General features: G+C 40.8%; 2 protein-coding genes across 3 annotated transcripts in view; one reads left to right on the forward strand and one right to left on the reverse strand.

Moving 5' to 3' along the window:
* Positions 1-1,551, forward strand: part of LOC127585066 (A-kinase anchor protein 8-like) — a 21,486-nt gene extending 19,935 nt beyond the window's left edge. The window contains exon 13 of one of the 2 annotated variants that reach the window (XM_052042216.1): positions 256-1,551. In XM_052042216.1, coding sequence (XP_051898176.1) covers positions 256-675 — 420 coding nt within the window. In that variant the 3' untranslated portion in view covers positions 676-1,551. The remainder of the gene's footprint in view (positions 1-255) is intronic. The other variant, XM_052042217.1, reaches the window with a different exon arrangement.
* Positions 1-16,922, reverse strand: part of LOC127585065 (volume-regulated anion channel subunit LRRC8C-like) — a 21,950-nt gene extending 5,028 nt beyond the window's left edge. Inside the window, exons 1-3 of the mRNA XM_052042215.1 lie at positions 16,785-16,922; positions 12,897-13,326; positions 11,005-12,857 (exon numbers count right to left, since the gene is read on the reverse strand). Coding sequence (XP_051898175.1) covers positions 11,014-12,857; positions 12,897-13,326; positions 16,785-16,922 — 2,412 coding nt within the window. The 3' untranslated portion in view covers positions 11,005-11,013. The remainder of the gene's footprint in view (positions 1-11,004; positions 12,858-12,896; positions 13,327-16,784) is intronic.
* Between the last annotated feature and the right edge of the window lie 8,906 nt (positions 16,923-25,828).

Consider the following 25,828-nt stretch of genomic DNA (forward strand, 5'->3'; position numbering starts at 1 on the left):
AAAGGCCTCAATGTTCTGAACACCTTTTACGTAAATCTTCTTAAACTCCCTCTTTTTTTTAAGAGCATAGTACAAATACCTTGGTGAAATTCTGCATGAGAGTGGTTACAAGTGAGGCCCAGAACCATCCCCTGGAGGATTTGCACTTCTCCACTGGGAGAAGCTTGCCAATTTTGTTAAGACCTGAAGCCTTGATAGATCTGATTTGTAAAATCTTGTAAAGATTTTGACAGGTTTAATTTTTCTATTTCACAGGGTGAGAATCCGTTTACTGAAGATGCTAAGGATGATGAAGATGGTGTTGATGACCCTATGAAGGGTGATGGACTAAATCAGAGCATTAAATGTGAAAATGATGGAGATAAAGGTGAAACTCCAGAAGCAGAGGGGGCAGAAGATCCGGAGCTGGGGGCAGAAGGAAGTGAAGGTGGCAATGAAATTGTCAATGCACCAGAGACTGTCGTAGAGCCATCTGAGAGGGAGGTTGGTGTCACTGAAGAACCTGAATCCAGTTTGACAGCAGATCAGGATGGTGAAGAATCCCTTCCAGCAGGTAAAGATCCTGAAGTATCTCTCTCAGTTGAAGATGAAGAGAACATCTTGGAAGTTGGTGCTGGAGAAAATCCTGATGAGTCTTCTCCAGGTGAAAATGATGATGCAGAAGAGTCAGAATAATTCTCATACAAATAGATATTACTCTTTGTTTCCTCTCTCCTGGCATTAAATTCTCTAACTACATTGGATCTGAATCAAAGAAATGTTATTTTAGTTGGCAAAGATTCCTATATGTTGTTAGGACATCCTGCATTTGGGGCAGTTCCTTGCTATAACTGTCCCAAATCCGGGACGGCTCTCTACTTCCTGGCTTTGTCTAACTATTTTTATGTGAAATGCTGTTTTCTGTGAAAGTGCTTTGTGAGTGCATTTACCCTGTTACCTTCTAAAAAATCTTCCAGAGTAAGTGACGTTGACTTCTGCGCCACGCTCAGGGTGTGCACAGAACATTGTGGGAATGGTTTGTCTTGGTTAATTCTTTGTTTTTACAGAAGAAAATTCAGAAGTGAGATCTATGGACACTTGCATGAACATGGGGATTCTTTTCCTACACAGCATAAAAGAATCTGTAGTTCCCTGTGTTTAGTAGCATGGTATGACTCCTCAAAACTGTCTGCTTGTGTCTCAGTCTTTGGATTGAAGATGATGAAGGGGGCTTCACTAAAGCAGGTTGCTTCAGGAAAAATTTGCCTGGTAACGCTTAGTATTCTCACATTGCCTTTAAAGGTGAACAGAAGTTGCATTGTGCAATCAAACTTCTGACATTTGCTCATCCAAAAATTTAAATGAAACACAACTTATTGGAGATGTGACAGAACATATGTTTTCAGTTGGTATTTTTGACTAAAAGTTGAGTTTTGCTTTGAGTTTTGGCAATACCATCTGGGTACTGATGGAGTGTAATGTTTGTTTTACTACTGGAAAGAGGAGGAGTTGCTTAACTTCTGGAAATAATTGTATACAATAAAATAATATTAAACCCTTTTTATAAATGTTATCGGTTTGATGGAATCGCTGTTGTTTTCCTGCTTTTGAAAAGGAGCATTTTTTTCCAATCATGTTAAAATTAAGGATTTAAGGATACTCATGAATGGGTAAAAATTTGGATAGCTATGCTTCTTGGGAATTATTTGCTTTTTATTGGTCCCATCTGTTTATCTTTCAAGATGCATAAACCAGGCGAAAGACAAATGACTCATATTTCCATAAATTTTTTTTCTGAACTATATCAAACAGCTAGTGAATGGTATGTAATTTCAGGTTCATGAAAAGGCAATTTGTCCCAAAGGTCTGTGTCAGTGTGTATGCATTACCCAAGCCCACAATATGAGTGGTGTATTTGTCACATTTCTAGTAGTGTGTGGAGATAAATTTAACCTGACTGCCCAATGGAAAACTGACAAGGATGGAGAGGCTGCATTGTTTATAGCTCCACCAGTTTTACTTTCCTGTGAGGTGTAAACCAGGCATCTAGTTCTATCAGTTTCTCTCCAATATATTTTACTGCCTTATTGCAGAAGAGCCTGGCAGTCATTATATATAAGTTCATAATCAAAGATTGGTATCAGGAAGCAGTTAAGTAAACTATCTACTTGGGTGTTAAATTAGTTGGCCTGATCTCAGGATAGATGCTGACAAAGCAAGTAGTGATTATGCACCTCCCCACAAGCTGCAACAGTATCTGTCTGGGACTGACCGTTTAATATGCTTTTGATTCAACATTTCTTTTGAATGTAAATCTTGAGAAAGTCATTGCTTCAAATTAATGATGATGATATATCGAAACAGTAGGTTCTTCAAAGTGAAGGTATAGAATCGTTCACATCTACCTTAGAGGGAATATATGATTTTGGCTTGCTCTCATCTGAAAATGGTGCCTATCACAATCAACATTCCCTTTATTGCTCTGAAGTGCAGTCAGATTCTTGTTTTAAAAACATAACCAATTGAAAGGGAATTAGACCATTTAGCTCTTGGCACTAGCACAACCATCCAATAAGACCTTAGCTGATTTGGTTACTGCAGTACCACTTTGTTGCACTAACTTTATATCCCTTGATTGCCTAAATATTCTGAAATTCTGTAAACCTGCCTAGGCTGTACTCGATGACCGAACCAGGAAAAATTTGTACATTTGAATAAGGGTATGGGTCCCATCTGCTTAATCTCTCTCATAAGACAAACCACCTGTTTCAAGAGTCAATCTTGTAAACTTTCACTTCACTCCCTCTATTGCAAATATCCTTTTATGTAGAAACTAGATCCATATAATTTCAGTAAGATGTACTTACATCCTTCTGCAATAAAGGCTAGTAAACTGTTTGCCTTCCTAATTCCATGCAGTACCTGCACATTAGCTTTGAGTGATTCATGTACAGAATAACCAGGTTCCTCAAACACCTTCAATCTCATAACATTTTAAAAATGCTATGCTTTTCTATTTTTCTACCAAAGTAGATGATCTTGTTTTTCCATGTTATATTCCATTTGCCATGTTGTTGCTCATTCACTTGCCCTATCTAAATTCTCCAGAAGCCTCTCTCCTTGCTGCTCATCCAGGTTAGTATCATCAGCAAAGTTTTTATATTATGTTATTAGTATACTCTGAACAGTTGGAGTGCCAGCACTGATCCCTGTAGCACCCCCCTGATCACGACCTCCCAACCTGAAAATGACTCAACCATTCAATAATCCACAACAGTATATGACATCTAGTCCCGGTGCTCTAAACTACCTTGCATGTGACACATTATCAAAGGTCTTCTAAAAGTGAAAATACTTTCACTGGTTTCCCCTTACCTATTCTGCTACTTCTGAGCTCAAGAAAACTCTCACTTGTTGAACATGATTTTCATTTTATAAATCCTACCCACGATCTATTTAATAATCTTAGGTTGGCATTTTCCTTGCTATTGATGTCATGTCCTCTATAGTTCTCCCTCTTTTCATCTGTGGAAACCTTTCAGGAACTTACTGGATGACAACCAATGTCTCCATTATCACCAGAACCACCTCTGTCTATGTCTATATATATATATATATATATATATATATAAAAAAGAAAATTTGGATGCAGATTACTAGAACCAGTGGATTTATCAGTTTTCAGTCCTATTAATTTCTCCAATAATATTTTTGTATTAGTGTTAACTTCTCTGAGCTCTTCACTCACACTAGACCAGTTTTCATCACTGTTTCCAAGAGGGTTTCTGTGTTTTCGTACCTGGCATAAAATAAATACATTCTCTGCCATTTCTTTATTCCCAAATATAATTTCTCTTGTCTCATTTGGCAAGGGACTAACTTTTTCTGCTAAATCTTTTTGACATATCTATAGAAGCTTTTGTAATCTGGTTTTCTATTTCTTGATATATTACTCATGTATTCTTGCCCTTATCGATGCCTTGGTCATCCTTTGCTGGAATCTGAATTGCAAACTTAACCTTCACTCTGAACCAGGAAACAAATACAACACATGTATTAAAGGACTGATTCAAAGTAAATATGAAGCAAACCACCTTTACAAAAACTTACATAGTGTCCAAAATATAACAAGGGGCAATGATCCGTGGTGAGGACTCAGATATAGAAATAACTAAAATATAGTTGTATAATATTGGCCTGAGGAGGATAAACAGTACCTCCTAGCTAATTCTGCAATTCAGAAAGATCATTGGCAGGACCTGTACCTTGGGTCCATTTTCTTGCCTAATCCCCATATCCAAAAATCTATTGATCTCAGCCTTAAATGATACAGCATGCACAGCTTTATGGGGTAGAGAATTCTAAAGATTTACAAAACTGAAGATTAAAGAAATTCGCATCTTTATCTTTAATGGCTGACCTTTTATCACATGACTATGTCCTCTGGATTTTCCTGTCTGGATAAATAGCTTCAAAAACTGTCTCAATGAAATCACCTCTCATTCTGCTAAACTCCAATGATAATAGGTTAGTCCCTCTCATTGCTCAACTTCGTAGTCCAGAATCCATTGCTGCATCAGCAAGACTAATATCCTCCCTTATGCTTGGAAATTTAACCTTCACTCTGGATATGGTTTGCCCAAAGCTCACGTGAATTGCCACATGACCTTACCTTTTTACCACGACCCCCATGCAATAAAGACCAATGTATCATTTGGTGTCTTAATTGCTGTTCCTGCATCTTTACCTTAAACCTCACAAATTACAGACCAAAGTGTCTGTATACATATTACAGAGGGATTTCTGTGCACTTTCTCACTGTAAAATACCTCTTTACTGCATCCATAAAGCTTAAATCCAGCAGGGAGTTGCTGTACCAGGAGTGGGAACCATGGAATTCCTTTGCAAATCTTGAGGTTAAAAGCTTCTACTGGTATTCCTTTCACCCCAAAATTACACCCTTATCTCTTCATTCTAAGAATCAGAGACCAAAGATAGAAGTAAAGGCATGCAAAACATAGAACAATACAGCACAGTATGGGTCCTTTGGCCCACATTGTTGACATATAAACACCTACTCCCTAATCAATCCTCCCTTCCCTCTTACCAGCCCATAACCCTCCATTTTTCTTATATCCAGGTCTTTTAAATTTCCTTATTGTATCAGTCTCTACCACCATCCCCGGCAGTGTGTTCCAGGCACCCACCACTGTGTAAAACAAAAAAAAACCTACCTGGTATTGGCCATTGCTGCCCTGGGGAAAAGGTGCTGGTTGTCCACTCTGTCTATACCCCTCACAATCTTATACACCTCTATCAAGTTGCCTCTCATCTTACGTTGCTCCAAAGAGAAAAGCCCTAGCTCACTCAACCTTTCCTCATAAAATGTTCTCTAATCCAGGCAGCATCCTGGAAATTTCCTCTGCACACTCTCTAAAGCTTCCACATCCTTCCTATAATGAGGTGACCAGAACTGAACACGATACTCTATAAAACTCTGGTTAGACCACATTTAGAGCTGCAGCACACCATACGCCTTCTTAACCAGCTTGTCAACTTGCACAGCAGCTTTGGGCAATCTATGGGCTTGGACCCCAAAATCTCTCTGCTCCTCCTCACTGCTAATAATCCTGCCATTAACCTTGTACTCTGCCTTCAAGTTCATTCTCCCAAAGTGTATCACTTCACACTTTTCCAGATTGAACTCCATCTGCCACTTCTCCACCCAACTTGCATCCTGTCTATATCTCATTGCAACCCTACGACAACCTTCTACACTATCCATGACATCGCCAACCTTCGTGTCATCTGCAAACTTACTAATCCCTCCACTTCCTCATCCAAGCCATTTATAAAAAACACGAAGAGCAGGGGTTCCAGAATAGATCCCTACAGAACAGCACTAGTCATCGAGTCCTGGCAGAATACTCTTTACTACCACCCTCTGCCTTCTGTGGGCAAGCCAATTCCAAATCCACGCAACCACGCCTCCATGGATCCCTTGCCTCATGACTTTCTGGATGAGCCCCCCTCCCTCCATGGGGAATCTTGTCAAATGCCTTACTAAAGTCCATTTTCACCACTGCTCTACCTTCAATTTGTTTTGTCACCTCCTTGGAAAACTCAATTAGGCTTGTGAGGCACAACCTGCCGCTCACAAAGCCATGTTGACTATCCCTAATAAGACTATGCTTCTTCAAATGCTCGTAAATCCTGTCCCTAAGAATCCTCCCCAATAGCTTGCCCACCACCGATGTAAGACTCACTGGTCTATAATTCCCAGGATTATCCCTATTACCTTTCTTGAACAAGAGAGTAATATTTGCCACCCTCCAATCTTCTGGTACCACTCCTGTGGCCAGGGAGCACGCAAAGATCATTGTCAATGCCCCGGCAATCTCTTCCCTCGTTTCCCATAGTAACCTGGGGTATATCCCATCTGGCCCCGGGTAATTAGATGTTTTTCAGAAGCTCCAACACTACCTCTCTTAATCTCAACATGCTCCAGCACATTGGCCTGTTCAATGCTGATCTCACATTCGTCAAAGTCCTTCTCCCTAGTGAACACTGAAGCAAAGTATTCATTAAGGACCTCCCCTACCTCCTCCAGGCACACATTTCCCCCTTTATTCCTGAGCAGTCCTACCCTAGTCATCCTAGTATCCTAGTCGTCCTATATGTAGAACACCTTGGGGTTTTCCTTAATTCTACTCACCAAGGCTTCTAATGTCCCCTTCTAGCTCTCCTAAGTGCCTTCTTAAGGTCCTTCCTGGCTACCTTATAATTTTCACAATCCCTGCCTAATTTTTGCTTCCTAAACCTTAAGTATGCTTCCTTCTTCCTCTTGAAATGTTTCACCTCTCCTGTCAACCATGGTTCCTCTATCCTACCACCCTTTCCCTGTCTGAGTGGGACAAACCTACCCAGAACCCCATGCAAGTGTTCCCTAAACAGCCTGTGCATTTCCCTGAGAACATCTGTTCCCAATTTACACTCCCAAGTTCCTGCCTAAAACCTCATAATTAGCCCTCCCCCAATTAAAAACTTTCCCATATTGCCAGCTCCTATCTTTGTCCATGGCTATGCTAAAGCTCAGGGAGTTGCGGTCACTATCTTCGAAATGCTCGCCCACCGAGAGGTCTGTCACCTGACCAGGTTCATTATCTAGTACTAGATCCAGTATGGCCTCTCCTCTAGTCAGCCTGTCCACATACTGTGTCAGGAATTCTTCCTGGACACACCGAACAAATTCTGCCCCACCTAAACCTTTTGCACTAAAGAGGTGCCAATCAATATTAGGGAAGTTGAAGGCTCCTGCGGCAACAACCCTGTTATTTTTTGCACCTTTCCAAAATCTGCTTACTGACCTGATGGCTATTTGGGGGGGGTGTCCAAAGAATACTCCCAATAGAGTGATTGCTCCCGTCCTGTTTCTGACTTCCACCCACACTGACTCATTAGACGATCTCTCCCCGACATTGTCCCTTTCTGCAGCTGTGATACTATCCCTGAGTAGCAATGCCACTCCCCCTCTCCCCCCTTTTGCCTCTCTCCCTATTCCTTTTGAAACATCTAAATCCCGGAACATCAAGAAGGCAATCCTGCCCTTGCAACAGCCAAGTCTCTGTAATGATCACAACATCGTAATTCCACGTACCGATCCATGCTCTGAGTTCATCACCCTTATTCTTAATTCTTCTTGCATTAAACATTTCAACCCATCCAACTGACTGCATTTGTACCCTATCCACTGCCTATACTTCCTCACAGTCTCTACACATTGCATCAACCTTCGCCCCAACTGCTCCATCATCTGACCTAACATTCTGGTTCCCATCCCACTACCAACCTAGCTTCAACCCTCCCCAACAGCTCTAATATGAATAAACAATTTTAAACAAATTGACTTGCCTCCAGAGGCATTTGTTTATATTTTGTCAAATGTTCTCATGCCTTGGTGACAACATATGATGCACAGTGGTAGAATGTTTCCTTGGTAGACCTCTGTCTTATCCAACTAGTTAAACCATTGATTCAGCCCCAGTGGTCAAATGCCAATGGGTTCTTTAGCCAGGAAGACCATCAGACCCCAGCCTAATTCTTCATTCATCCCATAGTCATGTCCATGCATTTTAGTTGTCTGAAATGAACAAAAGCAAGACATGTGGATCTATTTACCCTTCCCAGGTTTCATTGATGCAGTCTATTGAAGTGTACCAAACAGCAGTCTCAAAATCAGATAATTATTTTATGCTGATAAATCAGTCAAGTTAACATAAGTTAAAACATACTAACACTAAGAGGATTTGAACCATACTCGGGATTTGTTTTATGGATATCATAGAGTAAGTTTTAAAAAATCAGAAATAATTATTCAGTTTACAAGTATAATCCAGCTCTCAAAAAGCTAGAAATGTGCTAAGAATTCAAAGTACAATTTTCTGGTCAACAGTAAAATTACTTACAGTTGAGACTTACAACACATTAACAAACTAGTGAGGCATGAATCTTGTTATCTTTAAGCAGCAAGCATGGTTTTAAACAGTTTTTAAACAGAAACTACACAAAATTTAAATAGGGAACTGAGAAAGAAAGAAAAGGATTTAATCAAATAGCTGGTTTACTCTATAAGAAGTAATATAAAAATTAAGACCATTCCCTTGTGTATCAAATAATGTATAAGCCTGCACATCATCCACAGAAGTTTAGGGCCTTTTGTGAACAACAATAGTTTTGTTCACCTCTGGAGCCTGGAATTTCAGTTCAAGCCAAGCTTATAACATGAAAGTCTCCTCTCCAGTCAGTAGGACAAAAATATACAGGTGAAAAACTATATGCATAAATTGCATGAAATTCTTCTGGTTGCTACTTAGCTAAGATATTAACCCTGGCTATAATATTCTTTTGTAAAATATTAGACAAATCAATTTCATATAAATACATTAACATGCTTGTACTGAAGTCACATGAACAATTTCCATCTGTTTCCAGAGTGTATTACTACACATTGAAACTAAGCCAACACAATATCTACCAACTGATAACCCTATAATTTTAAAGAAGATTATCTAATTACCCACAATAGCTATCTATCTTTTAAGCATCATAAAACAATGTCCTTTACAGCATACAGTACAACGGTGCAAACGTCTGGACATGGTGCCTATTTCAGGAGCATCTTACCCTGCAATATAGGCAATCAAAGAGTCATTTGCATAAATAAAGTGACATTAGACTGGTTCTTATCAAGTGAACTTTTCATGCACTCTGGTGTTGGCTTTTTTTTAATGCATCTTTTCCCTCAGCGTGCTAACTGTGATAAAGCTATGGTGTTATTATTAGTTAAAGCTTTATCTCTTATGTTTAAGACCGGAGAGTGTTGGCAGTCTATGCAAACCTGGAGAAATTAGAACCTGTCAATTATTGATACTTTGCAATGAAATCACTTCATAATGAGCAGCAACACAATAGGTGGGTGATCAAATTCTCTTCCACGGTTAGTAAAGTTGGACATCTCGGATGTCCTGGAGTGGAAAGCCTCATCGTGGGAGCAGATGCGGCGGAGGTGGAAAAATTGAGAAAAAGGAATAGCGACCTAACCGTGGCTTCCCCCCTACTGTGGTTGAGAGAGCTCGCATCCGTATCTCTGCCATTTCCCGCACCTCTGCTCTCAGCCCCACCCCTACCAGACCCAACAGGGGTAGGGTCCCCCTTGTCCTCACATTTCATCCCACCAGCCTATGTATCCAACACATCATTATCCACCACTTCTGCCATCTCCAATGGGGCCTCGCCACCAAGCATATCTTCCCCTCCCCACCCCTTCTGCCTTTTGCAGGGATCGCTCTCTCCTCGACTCCCTAGTTCAGTCCTCCCACCCCGGGAACTTTCCACTGTCTCTGACACCTGCCCCTACACCACCTCCATCCAGGGACCCAAACAGTCCTTTCAGGTGAGACAGATTCACCTGCAAGTGTGGCCTCCTCTACATTGGTGAGACCAAACACAGACGAGGTGACCATTTCACAGAACACCTGCGCTCCATCCGTAACCACAACCTCATCTCCCCGTTGCTAGTCACCAACTCCCCCTCCCCACACTATCACTGACATGTCAGTCATCTGCCTCCTCCACTGCCAGGAGAATTCCAAATGCAAATTGGAGCAACAGCACCTCATTTTGTGTCTTGGAACCTAGCAGCCTAACGGCATAAAGTGGAATTCTCCCATTTTAAGTAACTCCCCCTCCCCCTACACCCACCCCCAACCATGCCTCTTCTTCCCTTTCCCAGCCTCTCTCTTTCTTCTACTCCCCCCACTTTTTTCCTCCTTACCTTTGAACCATCCCCCAGTGGATCTGCTCTCCCCTCCTCCCCCGCACCTGCCCATCACTATCTCTTACCTGCATCTACCTATCACCACACTGTGCCCACCCCGCCTCCCCTCTTTTGTCCACCTGTCACTGCTCTGCTTTTCCCTCCTATACATTGGGCTTCCCCTTTTCCTATCTTCAGTCCTGAAGAAGGGTCCTGCCCCGAAACATTGACCGTCTGCTTTTCTCCACGGATGCTGCCTGGCCTGCTGAGTTCCTCCATCGTCATCGTGCTTTTCATCAAGATTCCAGCATCTGCAGTCCTTTGTTTCCCTATCAACCTAATTATTCATTTTAAAGTGGATTTCTGGAATACACAGGAAACATCGTGGCCCTTGCACTTTATTTGTCTACCTGCACTGCACTTTCTCTAATTGCAGCACTACATTCTGCATTCTCTTTTCTTGACTGCCTTGATGTACTTGTGTATGGTATGATCTGTCTGGATGGCATGCAAAACAAAAGCTTTTCACTCTATCTTGGTATATGTTACAAAAATAAACCAATACCAACTAACACCCATACCCACTTCACTACTTCCCTCTACCCCCAAAGTGGGACCATAATGGGATGCTTATGAATTGTCACCTCCCGAGGTCATGGAAAAGAACAAGAAATTACATGCAGATTTGATGCTGGTTATTCAATACTCACATCTCAGATTTATGACATATTTGTAATCTGCTCCCTGACTTCCAGAGGCAAGGTTTTAAAAATGTCATCCTCTACAAAGAGTTGGTTTTTCCGGAGACAAACGCACTGTCCCAATTCAACTGGAAGTTTATCCAATTTATTGACTTTAAGATCCAGGAGTTGCAGTTGCCGGAGACGTCCAATAGAGGGTGAGAGAAAAGTCAGGTTATTGTGTGAAACGTTGAGAACCCGGAGTTTGGTACAGGAGAAAAGAGTTTCAGGAAGTTCAGTCACTTTATTGCATTCTATCGCAAAATGCTGCAGCTCTGCTAGTTGGTCGATCTCAGAGGGGATCTTTGAAATGTGATTGTGGGAAACGTCTAGGAAGAGTAGTTTTGTTAGTTTAAATAGACTTGCAGGCAGGAATTCAATCTTGTTCTTATTGAGATAGAGCATTTCAAGTTTTGGAATTTTGGCAATGTGAACAGGAATGGAAGTGATATTGTTATGCCACAACCTCAGGCAGATGAGCTTTCGAAGGTTCTGGCAACTGGTAAGCTCTTCTGTTGAACTGAGGTTGTTGTCTTTGAGGTCAAGTTCCTGTAAGTTGGTCAGACTGAAGATGGCACTAGGAATTCTTTCTAAGTTGCAGTGGAGCAGCCTCAGCACAGTCAGGCCAAAGAGCTTCTTAATATTTGTAAGTGATGTTATTTTCACTCCTTCATTGTGAATTATCAAGCACAGCAGGTGATTGGCCATGTCTAAAATTGCATTTGGGAGCTTGGTTATATTAGTCTTCAGGTGCAAGGTATCTATTTTTGGCAGCTCACAAAACATCTGCAGGGCTGTGGAAATTTTACTATCTGTTTGCAGTTGCCCTTCAATGTAGAGCTCACGCAAACTCTTCAAGGTGAATATCCACGGGGGTATTTCATCAGCAATACCAAATCGTACACGTAAAGTTATCAAATTCTCCTTCAAGAATAGCAGTGCCTGCCTTTCCACTTTAACCGAGCAGTTGTACAACCACATTTCCTTCATCATTTTCAGATTGGAGATGGCAGCAGAAATGGCAACACCTTTGATGAGCTCCAACTTTAACACTTCAATCTCCGTCAGGTCATAAACCTGGATGGGGATTCCCGGCATCATGAAGAGGTGCATTTCCACTTTGTTCTCCCTGTTTGTGATGAGACGCTGCTTTAGTCGCTCCTGTGTCCACTCATGATTCAAATTCAGCTGAAGAAGCTTATTTTCACTCACGTCTGACAGAAACACCGCAAACTTTCTGGCATAAAGTTTGTCATATTGATCAATAAGATGAAGCAAGAATGCAAAGTCATTTCTCACATCCGGGATATCATCCATCCCAGTCTCAACTCTCACATTTTCAAATGAATACTCCTTCAGTTTATAATAGAGCATCCAATGCAGTGTGTATAAACAAGTGCAACTATACAAGACTATTGCAGTAATGTATAACAGCGATAACATTTGGAACATTCTCCATAAACCATGAATGCAGAAGAAGTCAGTGAACCCAGTGATGTGCAGTGCATCAACACAGTGGACGTTGTTACACATTTGAGGAATGAAAATGCTTATGTAGACAAGAATAACTACACTTTGCACAGTTCGGACAATGGTTTGATTCAGGTACATTGTATAGAGAATGTCTCCCTCTTCTGTATGGAGGCGAAACTTTTTCACCTTTTCAAAGAGGGATTTGGCCTGTTCACCTTCCTTTTTATCCAAAATTTTCATTGAGGAATTGTCTACCATAATGCCACCAGCGGACTTCATAACTTGTGAAGAGCCTTTGGACAAAAGAGAAGCCTTATCTCCCTTATGGACATCATTACTGAATGTAATCCCTTGTGACAATGATTCAGAAGAGTCAACTTTCAGTGGACTATTCATAGACGATAACGATTGATCTGTACTAGATTCAGAGACTATCGGCATCCTGGGGGTAGACTCCTCATACACAGTTTCTGACAGTGCTTTTGTAGTCCATGGAGAGTCAAGGCATTTCCCAAGGACAGTAATAAAGTGCTCTATCTTAGAGCTTGTGCCAGGAAATTTGAACCAGAAGTTGCTACTGATGAGGAATATCAAAGAATGTAGAAGGACCAGATAAGGGAAATATTTAGAAAACCATATCACTGCATTATCATAGCACCACTGATTAATAAGATAGTACTGCTGAACATCTAGACCAGTCTGGAATCCGGAAGCAAAGACGTCAAGCTTGAGCCCTTCCAAAATAGAGTGGTTCCATTGACGTTGCTGAATGGACAGGCCCTCTGGCACTGGGATGCACAGAATCTGCTCATTTGATACCTGGAAATGACAAATCATTCCGAACATAAATTCTTTCAATTATAGATTTTTTTTTCATAATCATAACAACATCTTGGCTCAGGTGTATGCTGAGTCTCACAGGCAATTGCCAGAGAAAATGTGTTTATGAACAATGAGACCTAAGCAATCTACACATAGAAACTTTCAATGGAGAACATTATTGGTCTATTCTTTTGTATTATTGCACAATGAACAATTGAGATGCTCCTGGGAGTAACTCCTTAGCTGCGTTGTCTCAGTACAGTAAACAACATTAGCACGTGACATTAGACTGAAAAGAAAGGGTGCCCTGCATGTGTGTATAATCCCTCACATAAAGGAAACATAATATCTTGCCACAAGGAAAACTAGACACAGAACTTGGAGAATAATTCTTTTATGGAGACCATGACAGCGGTGAAAAAAATCCCTTTATATTCCAGTATTCTCAAACGGACAAAGGTGAATGCTGTTCCAGCTATCTTGGCTGCATCCAGGTGTAGTGAGACAATCGTGTTTTGTGCTGCAGATTAATCAATTGTGCATAAAAGTGAGAATTAAAGGCAAATCTTATAGTACTATATACAATTAAAAGGGATTTTTAAATTGTATAAATTGTTAGACGTGATAGAAATTATGTTCAAACGACACCGAGAAAGCAATGAACCAAAAATGGAATTTGGAACAAATATCAAGGAAAAACTATTAACTCAGAATGCCAAACCTTTGCTATAGTCTAACAAAGAAGCAGTTAATGGCGAGCTTCAATTAAATTCTGTTCCTGTTTTTTATTTACATTCCTGTAAATCTTGATAGTTCAAACTCTGTACAGTCTCTTTCTAGCCTTGTTGCTGATTCTAGTTCCGCTGGACCAAAGAAAGTTTAGAATGATTTCCAGTATGCATTAAAGATGGTATGAATGATTAATAATTAGGGCAAGCACATACTTACCTCAAGTATCTGAACTCAAAGAGTTCTGGTACTACAGAGTGCTGGGAGTAAAATGGTTGATGTTTTTCTACAGCAGTTGTTAATGACCAAGGAAAAACTGAAGCCAGGTCTGTTAATATTGCTGGTTTACAAATACTGCTGAGAAAGAATCTGCAGATACAAGTGATGGGAGCAAACAGAAACCCCCATTTATAGGGCACCATTCAGAACAATTCCAAAATAACTTTCTGTCAGTTAAGGACTTCTGAAATGTAATCAGCTATCATGCAGGAAACTTGTCAGTCAGTTTTATCACAAACAAGCTCTCACAAACAGCAACGTGATATTGACTAAATCATCAATTTTTACTGAGAAATAAGTACTTGACAATTATTTCCCTGTTGTTTGTTTACATCAACCTGAGAGGGAAAAAAAACAGGGCATTGATTTAACATCTGACCTGAAAAATGACACCGTTTCTAGACTTTATTTAAACACCCTGCTTTCAGTTGCTTTCCCTTTCTAGAGCTTTGCATAGAATACATTTTTGGACAACCACCTAGTACTCAGAAATTAGCCACTCCAATATTATTGAGGTTAGACTTGCTTTGATTTTCTCTGCTCAGGGAGGGCATGGTTGGAAACATTTCAATCTCCAATTAAGAAGGTAGTTGGTATTTTATTCTCGGATCCAAGATCAATTTAGGATTACACTTCAATGCAGGATCATTCTCATGAATAAGATATTAAAGTTCAATCTGTCTATCTAGGGGGACAAGAAAGATCCCATTGCACAATTCCTTGTGGATATTTTTTCAGAGCCAAATAGAGACTACTAAAAAAAGAAAATACTGGAAACACTCAGAAGGTCAGGCAACGTCTTTGATCTGAAACGTTGACTGTTTCTCTATTCGCAGGTGCTGTCTGACCTGTGGAGTGTTTCCAGCATTCTGTTTTTAATTCCGATTTTTAGCATCTGCAGCTTTTTTTTTCAGAGATTAGTTTTATTTTGTTTGATATTTGCCACTTTGACTTACCGTAGTGGTAGAATGCTCCTGCTCAATGGAATTTTTTTTTCTTTTCTTTGTATCATTTCAGAACCTATATATTCAACTGTTTCTGACCACCTCTCCTCAAGCTCCAATAAGTTGACAATCCATTCTCAAGACATTTCCACATGAAGCACCTTTTACTATATAAAATTGCTTTATAAATGCTGTGTGGAAATTGGATATAACTTTTGCCTCGACGACATCAACATATGAGAGGTTATTCAACAAATTAGAGTAAATGAGATTGAGGATAATGCATTGGTATGGATTGAGGATGGGTAAATGACAGAGAGCAGAGAATAGGAATAAACAGGTCTTATTCAGGTCGGGAGGGGTAACTTAGGGACTGCTGCAGGGATAAGTGCTGGGGTCCCAGCAATTCACAATCTACATCAATGCTTTGGATCAGGGGAAGCAAGTGTAATATATCCAGGTTTGCTAATGATACAACGTTAGATGTGAGTGTGAGTTGTGGAGAGGATGTAGAAAAGCAAGACCATTTTCAGCACTGCACTGTCGCATTGCGGTGTCCATGGAATCTGGAATTTGGAAGTAAGGGAGTATTTATATTATCATTTTAATCATTTTTAAATTCATTGTCAGTATCTGGGTTCCCTAATTGCCTCTGACAAGGTAGGGGTAAGGCACCATCTTGGACAGCAGCTGTCATTCTGGTGAAGATACTCCCAGTACTATTAGGGAGGGAATTCCAGAATGTTGACCCAGTGTTGATGAAGGATGGTGATCTATTTCAAGGTCAGAATCAAGTGCAACTCAGAGGGTAACCTGCAGGTGGTATAGTGTTCTCGTGTGCCTTCTTAGCGGTGGAGGTCATGGGTTTTGGAGGTGCTGATGGCATTGTCTGGGTGAGTAACTGCCCTGCATTTTGTAGCAGGCATACACTGCAGCCACTGTCTCTGGTGGCGGAGGGAATGTATGTTTGTGTTGGTTGACAGGTGCCAATCAAGCAAGTTGTTTCATCCTGAATGGTATTAAGCTTCCTGAGATGCTGCACTCAACCACGCAAGTGGGAAGTAGTCCATCATGCACCTGACTTATGCCTTGTGGGTGGTTGAAAGGCCTTGGAGTCTCAGGAAGAGAGTCACTTGCTGCAAGATACTCAGCCTCTGATTTTTGTTCTTGTGGTCACAGCATTGAGTCCAGTTGAGCTTTGGGTCATTGGTGACCCCTCGGATATTGATGGTGCGGGACTCGGTGGTGGCAATGAATTCATCCGAAAGGAGTGGCAGCACTTGGTACCACAAGAAGTTTAATTTTCGCACGGACAAAAATTGTGGGGAGAAAATGGTAATTTTTAACTAATCCTCACCATTTCTATTCTGAAACGTCCTAATTTAGCAACTAACGAGCAAAGCTACTTTCCATAATTAATGCAACATACTTTAATGCACTAGCGACCTTAAGAGCTTACAATAGATTGCTAACAACAGTGAAAACTCTCTCCTCCCTCTTTACCTGCAGTGCTCCTCCAAACATCGACACCAGAACCATTAGAAGGGTCAGATATTCTGCAAATACATCCCACCAGGGCTTCAGGATTTTGAATGCCGGATCTTGTTCCCCAAAATATGATAGTTCTGTCACTGGAATCATTTCTGCTGGGGAGAAAAGATAATGCTATAAATGATGGAGCGCAGAAGTTGCTTCTCAGTTCACCCAGATAATCATGGCTGTGATATGTTCTCTTAACATCACAGCTGAGTTTGCTCCTATCCTCATCTGAACTCCACCGACCAGTAACTCCAGTAGGGTTCACTGGATCGTGATGCAGAGCAGGAAGACGGGTGACTTTTCCCTTCCTTGCACAGGGGCACCAAGGTTAATTTTAATGCTCATGTTACTGCCGAAGTAACAGCAGGGAGTGGATATTAAATGTGGGCTTAGCCACTCGCTCCATTACCTCAACCATTTTTATATGCATCAATATTTTTCACTATGGTGGAAATCAACTGACATTTTAATATGTTTTTTCTGCTTCAAAATATTGTAAAAAGTAAGTTAACACAATTATAGTTCTGTGGGGAGAAGGCAGGAGAATGGGTTTGAGAGGGAAACATAAATCAGCCATGATCAAATGGCAGAGCAGACTCGATGGGCAGAATGGCTAATTCTGCTCCTGTGTCTTTTGGGGCTAACAGGTGGGTAGTTTGTGAAAAAGAGCATATTTTCTGTAACTTACGCAGGGCTTGTGCGTGCTCCTGTTGATGGCCTCAGTGTTCCCAATACCATCTTGAATGCTTCTTCTCCACTTTAAGCAACCATGGGGCCATTAGTTTCCATAGGTCAGTATGGATGTTGCACTTCTTCAAGGAAGCTTTGAGGACATTGTTCAATATTATTCTGTCAACCTGGTAATCTCCTTCCAAGTCAACCATGGTATGGAGTGATTTATTATGGACAGCATATGATGTACATTACCCTGGCCAATGTGTGATGATAGTAGGCAAGATACTGCAACAGCAGGAGTAAACTGAAAACGTGACTACATTAAAAAAAAATCTTTTAAAACAAATGCTTTAGGGATTGGTTAATCTTTTTAATAATAAAGATAGGCTGGAGATCAATTTTATTTCCGTTAAACCGCTCAACAACTAAATGCTGCGGAACAAAAGCAGCCCGCCATAATAATCCTTAGTGATGATTGATTTGTAGGTTAAATTGCACATTCCAAACCTGGATGAAAGCACTGCAGACCTTTTATATCAACGTGTTGAGCCATCCTAAAATGCCTTACAATTGGCTGTAGACTGGTGGCTCAACAGAAGCTTGATTTTAGTCAAGTGGCTTCATGTGATGCACATTCATTGGCAGGGGACAAAGTACCGGAGGTTAATGCAATTACTACAATTCCCAGGAATCTACCAGGCAGCATCTCCGGAAGAATGGAGCCACAAGAGACTGCTGGAATCTGGAGCAAAGAGTAAAATGCTGGAGGAACTCAGAGTGCCAGGCAGCATCTGTGGAGGTCGAGATCCATCATCTAGACTCCATCATTTTGTGTTCAATGTTTAGGTGAACGGTGCTTTTACCCAATCTCTAAAATTCAACTCAACATTAGATTTGTCCTGGTTCCCTCATTTACTTAGTGCGTGCAAAGAGAGAGATTAAAAGAGACAAGTCACTTACTGACACTGTTTCACGTCCAACGAATGTTAGCTGGGAGTTTATAAAACTGCAGTCTCTTCCTTAGAGTTAATTACTGACGAGGGAGCAGCCAGCTGAGAGTGTGTCACCTCACACTCGCTGAAATATTCATTGCTAGAAGTTGTCAAACTTCCTACAATCCGGCCTGTTTTTTTCAAATGGTGCTCCATCAACCGTTGGGAGAAATTAAGCTGCGACTGCGCCTCGCCTTTGAATGGCCAACGGCCCCCCCCCCCCACCACCCAATCCAGCGATCTCATTGGAACACGTTGCCGTCAATCACAAGAGTAGGAGGAGGGTGGGATTGGCAGCGTGGTTTTTTGGTTCATATAGGTTGGAGCAGGGCGGGTTTGGGTCCATGGGGGTTGGAACAGGGCGGGTTTGGGTCCATGGGGGTTGGAACAGGGAGGGTTTGGGCCCATGGGGGTTGGAACAGGGCGGGTTTGGGTCCATGGGGGTTGGAACAGGGAGGGTTTGGGTCCATGGGGGTTGGAGCAGGGAGGGTTTGGGCCCATGGGGGTTGGAACAGGGCGGGTTTGGGTCCATGGGGGTTGGAGCAGGGAGGGTTTGGGTCCATGGGGGTTGGAGCAGGGCGGGTTTGGGTCCATGGGGGTTGGAGCAGGGCGGGTTTGGGTCCATGGGGGTTGGAGCAGGGCGGGTTTGGGTCCATGGGGGTTGGAGCAGGGAGGGTTTGGGTCCATGGGGGTTGGAGCAGGGCAATTGTGCTTCAGACAAAATGCAAATTTTTGGTTTATATGTTGGGAAAAAAATAGAGCCAATGTCCCACACAAAATGCATGAGACTAGAATTGGAATGTATCCCCAACAAGTTATGGCAAGATTGATGTCCATGTGTTATTTGTTGTGGGGAACATAAATACATCGTTAACAATTTGCATTTATATAACAACACTGATGTAGCAAACCATACCAAGGTACATTAAAAAAGGATATTTTTACACTGCCTAAGGAAGAATTGTTAGGGAAAATAAATCTTGTTCGGAAGGAAGATTTGGATGCACATTTTAAAGGAGAAACAGAGATGCAGAAAAGTTTGTGAAGGGGGGGGGAAGCAGAAAAGTTTGTGAAGGGGGGGGAAATCTCAGAGGCTTGGAGTTTAGCAGCAGCAAACATGGCGACTAATGTTAAACTGATTAAGACAGGAATGATCAAGAGGGATTAGAGTTAGGGATGGAGAAGGCCATGGAGGGATCTGAAAACATAGGTGAGAATTTTTAAATTGATGCTAATTAAACAAGTGTCAAAGTAAGTCAGCAACAATGAGGAATTTAAATGTAACCACTTTTGTTGAGGAACATGAATGCATAATTAATGGCAGTGGTGTTAGGGGCAATAGGTAAATGAGACAAATTGAGTCAGGACACAAGTTGCAAAGTTCTGAATGGCCTCAAGATTATTGAGAATTCAATGAATAAGTCTGGCCAGGAGTATTTTAGAATGGACAAAGTTAGAGGCAACAAAGGAATGAATGAGAGTTTCAGCAGCAAATGAGCTTAGACATAGGTACAGTCAAAGTCAAGTTTATTGTCATATGCACAGGTACATGAAAGCACAGATGAAAACCTTGCAGCAGCATCACAGGAACATAGGCATCATCACAGAGATGAAAATAATTATTTATCTTCATGACATAAGTGTGCCATCTGAAGTTCATCTTTGTTTAAATATTACATAAAAGTAGTGAAGTGTTTTGTTCAGTTTAAGATAGGTGTCAAGGAGAGGGATGGATCAATAGTTAGTGAATGTAGGTTGTGGTGAGCACCAAAGTAAACAGCCTTCCCTGTATTTTCTGTAGTATCGTGTAATACCACACTGCAATGACTTAAATAGCCAGGAGTTTTATGTCTAGGTCAAGGGAAAGAAAAAAAGATGCATTTATCTAATTCATTTTACAAAATGATTAATAAAGTTGACACTGGTAATCCAAGGAGGCTCCCCAATAGTGATAGCTAATTTGAAGTCCCAAATATCCTTAATAATTAGTTATTGAGGAAGATTTAGAGCTGTACAGATGGAGTTTTAGGAGATAACAGAAAGCAAATTCACTTGTGGAAAAATGCTAAAGGGCAGCAAAGATATATTTTTGCAAAAACATTAACAGAGAGGGAAAGGGAGGGAGGTAAGTGGAAATTAATATTCAACATTTATGTAAAAAAGTCAGTTGAAGTTGATTTTCATTCTGTTGAATCTTGTCCCTGTGTGATAAAACAAATAATTCCAATATGCAGAGCAGAAGCATTACTGATCTTAACTTGCTTCATACAAGGTAATTTAGCAAAAATGACAAAGGCACAACCTCTCTCAACTCCTGACCCTATGCACAATCTATTCCCTCTTTTAAACACCTGAAACTGTAGTTAAGTGTAAGTTACATGTACAAAATTTCTCAGAAAACATTTAATTTTCATCTACAGTGGCATGCAAAAGTTTGGGCACCCCGGTCAAAATTTCTGTTACTGTGAATAGCTAAGCAAGTAAAAGATGACCTGATTTCCAAAAGGCATAAGGTTAAAGATGACACATTTCTTTAATATTTTAAGCAAGATTACTTTTTTATTTCCATCTTTTTACAGTTTCAAAATAACAAAAAAGGAGAAGGGCCCGAAGCAAAAGTTTGGGCACCCTGCATGGTCAGTACTTAGTGTTACGTACCAGCAGCAAAAGAAACACAACGAGCAAAGTTTCAACATTAAAACCTATTTATAAAAATGTTAGATATCAGGCATTGACCAAAATAAACCGGTATGTGACCAGTTCCCAAACCACCAAGTCTAGGCACAGTTCTCAAAGTTCAGTTCAGTTCAACACGTCGCGAAGCAAAACGATGAACAAAGGTTTCTGAAAACCACGTTAGAATGTAGACAGGAGTTTAGTAAGTTCACAAGTTCCACGTTGGAACCAAAACAATGCCACAATCACCGAAGATCTCCGTTGCTTTGTTCCGAAATATCTGCCACAACGAGGGCACTCGATATGTGGCCGCCCACAGATATACCTGCTTCCTGGTACAGGTTAGTGACAAAGTGGACTCCACAGATTGCTCCAAAAATCCATGTATGGATTGCAAAGTGACAGTCACCCAACGATTGGGCTTCACTCAGTCAGTGCTACCAACTCACGCATCTCTCTCTCTCTCTTTCTCTCTCTGTCTCTGTGGCTGGGTTCGGGAATCAGCTCACAGATATCTCTCTGCAGTTGCCAGCACTTCAATAAATCAGCCTTCAGACACCTGCAGCATTCCAGTTATCCCAGTCATAGAAGCTCTCCACTCCCACTCGCAGCAGTCAGACAAAGCCACACTCTACCGTGAAGGTGCCTTAAAGGGACATTCACCAAGTAGCAACCTGGGGCTCATAACACCTCCCCCCTAAAAAGCAAAATTTTGACCTGCAAGAGCAAAATTTTAACTGTGTATTACAATGAGTAGAACAATATATTTACAATTATCATATCACATGATACAGATGAGAAAAAAAATTCCATTATTAAAGATACATTTCAAACAACATCTGGAAAGCCAGTTGGCAATTATATTATCTTTGCCTTTAATACAAGTTATCATGAGATCATACTCTTGTAAAATTAAACTCCAATTTAACAATCTTCTGTTCTTGTTTTTCACTCTGCTCAAAAATACCAGTGGGTTATGATCTGTATACACAGCAAGTGGTTTCTGAGCTGTGCCAACATAAACATCGAAATGCTGCAAAGCCAAGATAAGCAACAATAATTCCTTCTCTATGCTGGAATAATTCTTTTGATGCTCATTAAATTTCTTTGAAAAGTAAGCTACAGGATTGTCAATACCACCATAGTCATCCTTCTGTAATAACACTGCTCCTGCAGCTTCATCACTGGCATTTACTGCTAATGAAAATGGCTTTTCAAAGTCAGGTGATTTGAGCACAGGCTGGTGACATAAAATGGTTTTCAGTTTCTCAAATGCTTCCTGACAAGGCTTTGTCCAAACAAACTTCACACCCTTCTTCGGAAGATTAGTTAAAGGAAGAGCAACATCAACAAAATTCTTGCAAAATTTGCGATAATATCCAACAATTCCCAGAAATCTTCTAACAGTCCTCGTACCCGTTGGAATGGGAAACTCAGAGATTGCCTGAACTTTTGCCTTGACCTACAACGTAACCAAGATAGGTCACAGTGGCATGGCCAAATTAACTCTCTTAGCCAAATTAACTGTAAGGTTGGCTTTGGAGAGTTTTTCAAATAATTTTTCTAACGCAGAGATATGATCTTCCCATGTGTCATTCCCGGTAACTAAGTCATCAATATAGGCATCCGTATGTTCTAACCCTTGGATCACAGAATTAATCATTCTCTGAAATGTTCCAGGTGCATTTTTCATTCCAAATGGCAAAACATTGTATTCCTCTATCTGTCAATGGGACACACCAGTACCATTTTAATAGGTCAATCTTTGTAAGAAATTTAGCTTTTCCAACTTTGTCTACACAATCATCCACCCTAGGGATAGGATAAGCATCTGTCTTTGTTATAGCATTCACTTTTCTATAATCAGTGCAAAACCTAATACTACCATCTGGTTTAGGTACCATGACACAAGGTGAACTCCAATCTGAAGTGGAATGTCTAATAATCTCATTCTCTAACATACACTTAATCTCTTGGTCAACAAGTTTACACTTTTCCACATTCATTCAATATGGGTGCTGTTTTATTGGTTCTGCATCCCCAACATCAACATCATGGTAAGCTACTGTGGTTCTTTTTGGAACATAAGTGAATAAATCTTGACATTTTTAAATTAACTGTTTCATTTACTGCTTTTGCTGAGGCTGTAAATGAGCCAACTTTTCTTCGAGGTTTCCCAAAATAACAGCATTCGGTAATCTTACATAGAAACATAGAAACCAGCACAATTCAGGCCCTTCAGCACACAAAGCTGTGCCAAACCTGTCCCTACTTTAGAAATTTGCTGAAACAATGTTTGATCTAAAATGACTCTCAGCAGGGTCAACTAATGAGGTCCCAGACATTTTAGATTCCTTGTCATCGATAGCCATCAGCACAGCTGTGGATGGTTTTTCATAATAAGGCTTAAGCATGTTTACATGACAGGGCTGTGATTGTCTTCTTCTGTCAGGTGTTTTAACTACATAATCCACCTCACTAATCTTAAATTCAATTTCATAAGGACCATGGATTTTGCCTGAAAAGGATTTGACTGAGTGGGAAAAAGTACCAAGACCTTATCTCCTGGCTTGAAAGTCCTTGAGCGGGCGTGTTTAACAGACCATATTTTCAGCTTACTCTGAGTAGCTTTTAAATTTTCCCTTGCTAACTGGCAAGCCCTCTGCAATCGGTTTTTAAATTTCAGAACACAGTCCAACCAATTTAAACGCACATCTTCATTAATCCACTCTTCCTTTAATAATACTAAAGGTCCTCTAACCTGATGTCCAAACACAAGTTCAAAGGGACTGAAACCTAAGGATTCTTGAACTGACTCCCTTACTGCAAACAAAAGCAAATGAACTCCTTCATTCCAATCCTTCATGTTCTCAAAACAAAATGTCCTAATCATGTTTTTGAGGGTGGAGTGGAACCTAAGGCCCCTTGAGATTCTGGATGATACGCAGGCGATATAATCTGCTTAGCTCCCAGCTCATAAACTACCTGTTGAAATACTCCTGACATAAAATTACTTCCTTGATCAGATTGGACTTCTTTAGGCAAACCAACTAAGGTGACAAATTTTATAAGAGCCTTTGACACGGTTTTGGCTTTAATATTCCTGAGTGGTATTGCTTCTGGAAATCTAGAGGTTGTATACATGATGGTTAATAAATCTGATTCCCAGCCTTAGACTTTGTCAATGGTCCAACACAATCCACAATTACCTTTGAAAAAGGTTCACCAAATACAGGAATAGGCTGCAATGGAGCAACAGGGGGACTCTGATTAGGTTTACCTACTATCTGACATACGTGACAAGTCCTACAAAATGTCACAACATCCTTGCTCACACCACAATTGTTTCAAAACCTTCTTTACAGTTTTGTTCACACCAAGGTGACCACCTAAGGGCATACTATGGGCCAGACTTAAAATCTCATTCCTATAAATTTTAGGAACCATAACCTGGTGAACATCTGCCCATTCCTCACTAGCAGGAATATCAGGAAGTCTCCCACTTCCTCATTAACACTCCAGTTTTGAAATAATATCCAACTGGCACTTCCTCAATCTCATCACCTGAGAGAGCTTTTTTTCTCAAAGTAGTGAGCTCAGGGTCTTTGGTCTGCTCCATTATAAACTTTTTTCTGGATAAAGACAAATCTTTACACTCGGACTCGAAACAAGAGCTTTGGTCCACAAATGAAGAAAGTCTCTGACAAGTCATCATAACTTGAATCCTGTTTTGGGCTGTCACAGGGAACAAAATCAGGCTGCAGAGGACCATCTGCATTGGCAAATTCCTCGGCACTAGCTCGTCACTGCACAGGATGGATAAACATCTGAATCGATCTACGACTCATCAATAATTGGTTTGGTCGTTAGCTGCACCGCAGGGACAACTTTACCACCTGCAAGGTTATTCCCTAATAGCAAAGAAACTCCTTCCACTAGTAAACTAGGTCATAGTCCTACCTTAATAAGTCCTTCTACTAACTCTGACCTTAAAATTACAGACACAGTGTCACCTGTAATGCCTCGAACTAGATTTACCTCACCAGTGGCAGTCTCATTACCAAACTTTAAAACACTGTCCAACAACAGGGACTGGGAGGCCCTAGTATCGTGAAGGATTTTCACTGGCACCAGGGGTGACCCATCTTTCACGAGACAAAACCCTCTGACACAAAAGAACGGAATTCATCCCTAACTCCGTCCAACATCTCAGCATTTGCCTCTGGCAAGGGCTGAGCTTGATCAGCATGTCCAGAACCCTTTTGGTTTATAGTTGTTTCAACTATTTGCAAACAACCATCTGGCACTGCCTCCTTTTCTTTCTTTTTCTTCAGGAGGGAACAATTAGCTAACACATGACCAGGTTTCTTACAATAATAACAAGTACGATCAGCAGGTTTCTCCGATACTAGTTTCAGATCATTTTTCCCCTTAGTACTACTTTCCAATTTAATTTCTGATTTACCTGGATTATCCACATTACTCTTTTGGAAGGTCTTAGTTTGTCCCAATTTAAACTTGTGGGTTAAAGCAAACTCATCTGCTAACTTAGCAGTTTCTTGCAAGTTGCCACTTCCTTCTCATTTAAATATGTTTGTAAGTCACCCTGGACGCACCTTTTAAATTCTTCTACTAAAATCAACTCTTTCAATCTGTTATAATTCT

This window comes from Pristis pectinata, chromosome 31, assembly GCF_009764475.1.
Source record: "Pristis pectinata isolate sPriPec2 chromosome 31, sPriPec2.1.pri, whole genome shotgun sequence".
In the NCBI taxonomy this organism is placed as follows: Eukaryota; Metazoa; Chordata; class Chondrichthyes; order Rhinopristiformes; family Pristidae; genus Pristis; species Pristis pectinata.